General features: G+C 41.4%; 1 protein-coding gene across 6 annotated transcripts in view; it reads right to left on the bottom strand.

The window, feature by feature from the left end:
• Positions 1-9,342, bottom strand: part of Taf2 (TATA-box binding protein associated factor 2) — a 56,603-nt gene extending 47,261 nt beyond the window's left edge. Inside the window, exons 1-6 of one of the 6 annotated variants that reach the window (XM_087555590.1) lie at positions 9,266-9,342; positions 8,589-8,633; positions 3,810-3,970; positions 2,458-2,576; positions 905-1,046; positions 42-273 (exon numbers count right to left, since the gene is read on the bottom strand). In XM_087555590.1, the coding sequence (XP_087411716.1) occupies positions 42-273; positions 905-957 (285 nt within the window). In that variant the 5' untranslated portion in view covers positions 958-1,046; positions 2,458-2,576; positions 3,810-3,970; positions 8,589-8,633; positions 9,266-9,342. 6 annotated transcript variants of the gene reach the window in all.
• Positions 9,343-9,376: the final 34 nt, after the last annotated feature.

Here is a 9,376-nt window from a genome sequence, read left to right on the forward strand (position 1 = left end):
TACAGAGAAGAAAAGGACAAGTGAAATGCATCCCTACGCACCTCGTGCATATATGGATCTACAAGTATTTCAAATGGCCCGATGGCCAAGGAGATATTGGACGCTGCTGTAGGAATAGCAAGCACATAATGGAAGGTCTTCTTTCTCATGTCATGAGTATACACTGTCTCCACCAAATCTCCATTGGACACAGCCACCATCGCAGCATCGACTGTAAATTCTAATTTCCAGGTACACAACTCAGAGTATGAATCAACACAAGGGAACCAAAATCTACAAAGAGATTAACAGTACAAAATATACAGGTCAAGTCTTACTGCATAATAGAATCAGTACATAGCACAAAATATCAATAATTCTAAAGCACAGCCTTCGAAGAATTAATAATGTGAGGGACACACATAAAATATTTCAGTACCGTAGTAAAGTACAGAGCATGAGAAGAGTGGACTATAATGCTAAACACCAGCAGAGAGCTAGCTATAAAGAGCAGAACGTGAATGAGCAAAGCAAGCACGATCAATGCTACCTCAGGAACGGAGCAGACGGAATGCCAGGTGAGAACTCTGCCACTCTCTGTGTTGGGCTGAGTGTGAGCTTGACAGGATGTTCACTTGTGAAAACTTATTATCTTTCTACATTTAAATGCTGCAGTTTTTGGTATGCATGATAAACTTCATGTAAAGGTAAAGAATCAAGCTGGTAGGTTATTTCAAAACTATTCCCCTAAGAAATGAAGATGGCAAGACCGAGAAGGAATACTCAATAGGCATGACTCAGAAGCAGCTTGGGGGTGAGGGGCCAAGCTTATACCTGCCATTCTAAAAAACACATTACATATTCAATACTTAAAAATGCAACTAGAAAAATTAAATTAATTGAAAGATATGAATGTATAATCTACCTTGTAGAATTCTGATACCCACAAGAGAAGACATGAGCACCTCTCTCTGCCATACTCCCCTCTACACTGGGTACCACAAAATGAAGACCTCCTTTTGGCTGATCCAAAGAAAAATTAATATGTATCTTCAGGACCTTTAACTCTGCAATAAATGAATATATGCATTCACTGACACATAAATAAGCAACAGTAACCTATATCATGAATATACTACATGAGAACCACATCCTGAGCACTGGGATGCAGCGCCAATGACAGCGCACTTGTCTAGATGCTGGAGACCGGGAATCAAATGCCAGCACAGAAAAATACCTACCACTTGCCAGGCACAGGCTCTTAGTGTTCACCTACACTAGTTGACCGCTTGCCTCCACCCTCTCTAGCTGCTGCTTGTAATCTCTCACAAAGCACACCACTAGCCATAGTGAATTCTCTTTTCAACATTCCTGACATGTGATGTCTTCAGAAAAATTTCAAAAGCCCTAATATGGATGCTGTAAGGCCTGTCGAATCCAATTCTACTTTTCGAGCTTTTTCTCCTTTTGTTATTCTTCTCCCAAACTGTTAGTTCTACTTGACTTTGGAAAAGAAGTAGGTGGAGAGGGTTAACTGAAGAAACTGCATTATCTAGTATGTTCTTCAACTATACTCTACTTCTGTATAGTAAAAGCACCTTGTGTTAAAGGGAGTTATTTTAATTTCCCCCAAATATCACAAGTGCTTGCCCACGCAATGATAACCTTCTACATGTGCCCTAAGCTGAGTAATACCACCATTCCTCACTGCTGAAAACAAACTGTTTTCTTTCTTCTTTGACTTTCGTAAGACTAGATAAAGGTAGAAAGAATTCTTAAACAATAATTGTACTGGCTAAATCTTTAGAGAATGGATCATGAAGATTTAGAAAGGATAAATTCAAAGTATATAGGACATGTGGCGAAAGCCCACATTCTAGCATCTGCTCAACCACAAAGTAGCTCAGTGAACTAATTGTGGAACTTGAGAATGCTACACTGTAGTAAGGAAAAACTAGGACTGTTAATGCTGCAAAATGCTACTGTTCCAAACAGGTCTGTCCACAGGACTTTGAAAGTATCTTTCATTAAAAAGACAAACCAAACCAAACCAAAAAACAAAACAGTCGGGTGTGGTTCGTCCAAGGAGGGTCTCTTGGATGAGGCCAGCTTGGTCTAGAGTGAGTTGTAGAACAGCCAGAAAACAAAAGCAAAAAAAAAAAAAAAAAAAAAAAAAAAAGCCAAAAACAAAACAAACAAACAAAAAAAAACAGTGAAAGGAGTTGGTGGCATGGCTCCTTTGACAGAGAACATTCCTACCATCTACAAAGAGGTGTCCCTGCACCGAAACCAGGTAATTTTGTAACAGCCTGTGGCAAACATTTGTATTAATCCAGGACCCTAAAGAAGAAAAGAATTTTCCAATTCCTTTCACACATTTGCACTGGTTACTTTACAGATCAGGTATCGCTAACTTTCTGGCCTATAAATGTAGCAGGATTTATTTCGCTGTACTGTAACACATTCCTGGTGCTTTACCATCGACGTGCTTCCAGAGCTCTGAGGGGACCTTAATGCAGAGTTCTCCGTTCCCCGCATCAGGGTCCACAGCACTGACTGCAGCTGCATACGCATTGGAAAAATAATTGAGGTTTCTCCTGGGGAGATAAAAGCCAACTTGTAATAACAGTAAACCACACATTTCACCAGATCTTCCTAAATATCAATGGTATGAGTTATTTCTAAGTATTATGTCTTCTTACACAATTCTTAAGAATACTTTTTTAGACAAGTTAACTAATCCAGATACTATTCACCATGTTAAGAAGTACTAACATGAAAGACATGGTGGTACATGCCTTTGATCCCAGGACTCTGGAGGCAGAGGCAGGAGGATCTCTCTGAGTTCAAGGACAGCCTGAGCTCAAAACGGGAAGGAAGGAAGGAAGGAAGGAAGGAAGGAAGGAAGGAAGGAAGGAAGGGAGGGAGGGAGGGAGGGAGGGAGGGAGGGAGGGAGGAAAGAAGGAAGCAAGGGAGGGAAGGAGGGGGAGAGAAGGAAGACAATAGCTAAAAAGAACTGTTAAACTGATAACTATGTTCACATCCTTCATTAACTCTAGAATGCCAAGATCACTACTAGTCTAATATCAGTGTAAATTAGCTTCAGACCCCATGAGAATCCTCTAGAAGGCCTGCTAGGGTGGGACCCTATCCTGTATGATTCAGTACGATTGGGCTAACTACTTGAGATTTGCAGAACTAAATAGTTCCTAGTTAATATTGATGTTGTTTGTCTGGGATCACCCTTTAAAGCAATATAACCCATCCTACTTAAAACACTGTCCTCATCGAAGAGTTTGTAACTCTGCTTGGCATCTCACTGCAAAACACCAAGAATCACAGAAATATGACCTAGTGCTATCAACGCTTTTTAAAATGCCCTCCCATATAGTTGATAGTGGATACTGTATTTCATACAATACTTTAAAACAGTGAAACCATTTAATAGAGTATTTTACAGTGTCTCTGGTCTGAAGATGACCATCCAATTCAAACAATTTCTAGGTATTTATGAAGTAAACATGTATGAAAACATTAAAGGAGAAACATGGTTAAGATCACTGAACAAAAATAAATGTACTGAAAATTCCCAGCTAATACTTCTTTAAAGCTGTAGTATGAAGCAGGGAAATTTAATAACTCACTACGGTGGACAAAGGTGAGGAAACCCTTGAGCAAAATTTGCAGGACAGCAAAAGCAACAGAAATTATGCAACATATAACCCTATTATAATAGGAATGGAAACGTTTATTGAAAAACATTAACCCAATCTCCAAAAACAATGACAGAATGACTTAGAAACACCAGCTTCTTAATGTGTCCAACTTACTGTTTTGATTCGCTGTGACAAACTTCTAAGGTTGGATCATTATAAATAAAAGCAGCCTCCAAGTCATTGATCCTGACTCGGTATATTCTACACTGTTTACTGTTCAGCTTGATTCTATTCAAGTTTGCAACCGTAGGAAATATAGTCAGCTCCACAAACCCCTGTAAAAATAAAGAACTACTATTATAAATGCTAGAGTATTTCTTCAAGTACTACTAATATAGGCTATCTCCAGAAATAAAATCCCAAAGAGCTAAGTACACATTGAGTATTCTCCAAGAATCTTAATTTTAAACATTAATTGTACCAGTGACCGACCGAGTACAATTTATCTAGTCTTTACATCCTTTATCTGTGCAATTTGTGGTGAAGTAAGGAACTGCAGACTGGAAAGGCGAAAACATTTACTAGTCTCAAATACAAGAATTTCTAGGTAGACCGAAACCAAAATAGGCTAGAGGACCAGACACTGATAGAGGAGAAAGACAATCAGGAGGTTGACGTCAAAGTATCTGATGGTACAAAGAACTTGGGCTTTAAAAACCCACGGTGAAGCTACCAAGTGTGAGTCTCCTCATGGAAGATAAACGAGGGAACGGTGGCAAGTGCTACCAGAGACAAAGGTAGGACAGCAGTGCTCCAAACACTGAACGATTTCCTGCCGAGCAGCCCTATGTCATATACACTTCTACCATGCTACCTGAGGGGTGTGTCGTCCACCTAAAGAAACCATCTGCTACAACTGGCAGCTAAATACTTTCTCCAACATCCTTCGTTAACTCGAATAGGAAAGACGGGTGACATATGGAATGCAAGCCCAGGGATTTCCATAAGCTTGACTGAAAACTGTTATTCTGACACATGAACCCCGGGAGGGCATAAATGTTTCAGATGTTATGTGGTGGTATGAGGATTTCAGAGCTCCAACTGGAGTCAAACAATCAGCGTAGAGGACTAGATACAGCAGCTACTGTTACAGGTCAGGTACTGTTCCACCTCCTTAGACGCCCTCTAATCCTGACACCAGCTCTGAGGAAAAAAAAGTGCTACTTGAAACATTTTACCCAAAATCCCTAAAAGACGCAAGTACTATTAGAAATTATTTCAAGGTTAGCTCTTTTACATAAATTAATAAAGTTAACAGAATGCTAGCTAGATCTAGACCTATCTGGCAACAAGGGCTTTATACAATGTCCATGAATATTTTCTATATAACCCTTACAACAACCACTCAAAAACATGCAACTCTACAGCCACGATGCTCCCAATTCCAAAACGAGAAACACATAGTCTTTTTTTTTTTTTTTTTTTAAATAAAGGACAACATTTAATTGGGACTGGCTTACAGGTTCAGAGGCTCAGTTCATGAGAAACACATAGTCTTAATTGAAATCATTAGCATGGATCAACAGCTTATTTAGATCAGAAAGAGCAAAGGCCAAAATACTTCGAAGAAAAGCTTTGTATTTAAAAGTGCAAATTAAAGAGTTAGAAAGAGCAATTTGCAAATTCATTTGGAATAACAAAAAAAACCCAGGATATCGAAAACTATTCTCAACAATAAAAGAACTTCTGGGGGGTAATCACCATCCCTAACCTGCAGCTGTATTACAGAGCAATAGCATGGTAGTGGTACAAAGAGAGGGAGGTAGATCAATGGAGTAGAACTAAAGAGCCAGAAATGAATCCACATACCTATGGTCACTTGATCTTTGACAAAGGAGCTAAAACCATCCAATGAAAAAAATGACAGCATTTTCAACAAATGGTGCTGGTTGAACTGGAGGTCAGCATGGAGAAGAATGCAAATGGATCCATTCTTATCTCCTTGTACAAAGCTCAAGTCTAAGTGAATCAAGGACCTCCAAAGAAAACCAGATAAAAACCATTGAAACTAATAGAGAAAGTAGGGAAGACATGTGGGCATTGGGGAAAATTTCCTGAACAGAACTCCAATGGCTTATGCTCTAAGATCAAGAATCGACAAATGGGACCTCATAAAACTGCAAAGCTTCTGTAAGGCAAAGGACACTATCATTAGGACAAAATGGCAACCAACAGATTGGGAAAATATCTTTACCAATCCTACATCTGATAGAGGGCTAATATCCAATATATACAAAGAACTCAAGAAGTTAAGACTCCAGTTAGCCAAATAACCCTATTAAAAAATGGGGTACAGCGCTAAACAAAGAATTCTCAGCTGAGGAATATCGAATGGCTGAGAAGTACCTAAAGAAATGTTCAACATCATTAGTCATCAGGGAAATGCAAATCAAAACAATCCTGAGATTCCACCTCACACCAGTCAGAATGGCTAAGATCAAAAACTCAGGTGACAGCAGATGGGGGAGGATGTGGAGAAAGAGGAACACTCCTCCATTGTTGGTGGGATTGCAAGCTGGTACAACCACTCTGGAAATCAGTCTGGAGGTCCCTCAGAAAATTGGACATTGAACTACCTGACCCAGCTATACCACTCCTGGGCATATACCCAAAAGATGCCCCAACATATAACAAAGACATGCTGCACTGTTCATAGCAGCCTTATTTATAATAGCCAGAAGTTGGAAAGAACCCAGTTGTCCTTCAATGGAGTACTACTTCTTTGAAGGGGGAACAAAAATACTCACAGGAGGAAATATGGAAACAAAGTGTGGAACAGAGACTGAAGGAAAGGCCATCCAGAGACTGCCCTACCAGGGCATCCATCCCATATACAGCCACCAAACCCAGACACTATGCTGATGCCAAGAAGTGCTTGCTGACAGGAGCCTGATATGGATGTCTCCTGAGAGGCTCTGCCAGAGCATGACAAATACATAGGCAGATGCTCCCAGCCAACCATTGGATTGAGAACGGGGTCCCCAGTGGAGGAGTTAGAGAAAGGACTGAAGTAGCAGAAGGAGTTTGCAACCCCATAAGAACAATAATACTGGGGTTGGAGATTTAGCTCAGTGGTAGAGCGCTTGCCTAGCAAGCGCAAGGCCCTGGGTTCGGTCCCCAGCTCCGAAAAAAAAGAAAAGAAAAGAAAAGAAAAGAAAAAAAAAAAAGAACACTAATACTAACCTACCAGACCCCCAGAGCTCCCAGCGACAAAACCGCCATCCCAAGAGTACCCAGGGATGGACCTATGGCTCCAGCTGAATTTGTAGTAGAGAACGGCCTTTGTGGTGCCATCAGTGGGAGGAGATGCCCTTGGTCCTGTCAGGGTTCAATGCCCCAGTGTAGGGGAATGCCAGGGCGGGAGAGGGGAGGGAGGGAAGAGTGGGTAAGTGAGTGGGTAGGTGGGTGAGTGGGTGGGGGAGCACCCTCATAGAAGCAGGGGGGGGGATGGGATAGGGGGTTTCTTGATGGGAAACCGGGAAAGCAGATAACATTTGAAATGTAAATAAAAAAAATCCAATAAAAGAAAAGTGCAAATCAAACTGGTGGTGATACATGCTTGTAACATTTGGACTTGAGAAGTGAAGGCAGGAGGATGGCTACAAGTTTGAAGGTACCCTTGCCCATGTAACAAAATCCTCGCTGGAAAGAGAAAGGTTGTAAACCACAAGGTAGTGTAACAGAAGTCCAAAATTCATAGATTCCTCCCTTCCTCCTCTCCTCCCTCCCCCCACAGAGTCTCAGCTAGGCTGGAAGTCTCCATGGAGATCCAGTTGGCCTTAAACACAGATGTCTGCCTCTGCCTCTGAGCTGGGATTAAAGCTGAATGATACCATGCCAGGCCCCAACTTGTCTCAGACTACTCTGTCAATCACCCAATGACCACCCTACATAAATGAGCTTAGATTGAGTGAAAAAAACACCCAAGTATAACCAAATGAACTTGGTGGTGGGAGTGGTGGCACACGCCTTTAATTCTGGAGCTCAGAGGCTGAGGCATACAGGCATACAGATCTCTGTGAGTTCAAGGTCAGTCTGATCTACATCGTGAGTTCCAGGACAGCTAGAGCTACACAGTGAGTGTTGAAGTCCAAGACAGTAAATCCAAGCAACCAACCATATATCTCTGTGGATTACAGAAAATAATTGCACAACACTGTGAACAATGCCTACCAGAGGTTCTTCTGCTGGACTACACGGAGGCAGTAGCTTTGTTCTGTCAATACTTTTATTCACCCTGTACACTCATTTATAAAACTGGGACTGAAATCTTATCTACCCCAAGAGACTACAGTGAAAAGTCGATGAATTAATATACACACACCTTAAGGAATGTCTTACAGACAAGAGCGATTCAACCAACATTCACTCTAATTCCATCAATCATGTTGACTCTACTCTTAGTAATGCTAAGCTTCACTGAGAGCTACAGCACAAGTTTCCTATACTGGTGGAGTAAAAGCTTAAGTAAAAAATACTCCCTAATTCCTTCACGTTACCTATGTAATCCACCTAACACGGTCTATCGCCAAACTCAAGGTAAATAGCAATGTGTGGCAAACATTACAAAAGAAAATTCCAAAAATGAGCAGCTGAATCTAAGACTGCTAGAACTACAGTCTTACTCTTGTCTAGTGCACAACATGAAAAGTGCTTGGTTATAAAGACTTCCTATTCCACAACACACTTAACATAGTGAACATTTTAATCAGGAAAGGGGAGAAGGAGGGGAGAAAAGAGACAGCATGCATAGCAAAAGGATATGATAATCAAACACACTTGAATTCTAATTTCTTATTCTGAGGCACCATATATAATGTAGAAGACTACAGAATCCCCAAGAACTGTGAAAGAATGACTTAAACTGTTTATGATGACCGGGAATGATCTTACCACAACAGACTTTCTCTGGAAGTTTATGTTGTTGATGCAGACGACCTGATGGGTTGTATATATAAAAAAGAAAGAAACTATATTACTTTATGAAAGCATAACTCTATCCAAGCACAAATAGAGGCTATTTTCTGAGCGGCTCAGAAACCACACAGCAAGTTTTGTCTTCGAATTCTACAAAATGAGTAATCTGCTTATTTTAAATCTAGCAACAGACATGAAAAGTTTTGTCTTGACAAAAATATAGCAGTACTTTAAGGTTTATGAGTCCGTGGAGAGGAGGGGAAAATAAACGGAACAATACTGTTATTCAAGACATTTTCACCCGACAAACAGCATGTCCCCTGGAATGGTCCCACTAGTTTCCCAGACTCAAGTCACTCACAGAATCAATGAAAACAAAAATCAAAGAAGGGCGAGAAACGAAGTAGGGGAAAAGGTACTTATAATTTGTACGGCCGTGGGCTTTCGAAGCCCTTGTCTCCTTTCTTCCTGTTCATCCTGGAGGACTCTAAGCCGGTGGGCGGCATGAAGAGCTCCTGCGGGGCTCGCCTTTCAGGCTGCTCCGGAGGCTGCAGCGCATTCCCGGTAGCGGCCTGTGCACTCTGAGGGCCCAGCCACCCTTCCTCCGCCTCGTGTCCCCTCCCCTGGCCACTCTCAGTCTCCTACGCCCTAACCCTGTCACACAGATGAGCCGCTTTACAGGAGCTCAAAGCCACAGACGCCGCCTGCCGACATCTTGCTCGTCACCTCTGACCGGTGACGTCAGAGGAAGTGGAGCCACCGCG

Source organism: Rattus norvegicus, chromosome 7 (genome assembly GCF_021556685.1).
Source record: "Rattus norvegicus strain SHRSP/BbbUtx chromosome 7, alternate assembly SHRSP_T2T, whole genome shotgun sequence".
NCBI lineage: Eukaryota > Metazoa > Chordata > Mammalia > Rodentia > Muridae > Rattus > Rattus norvegicus.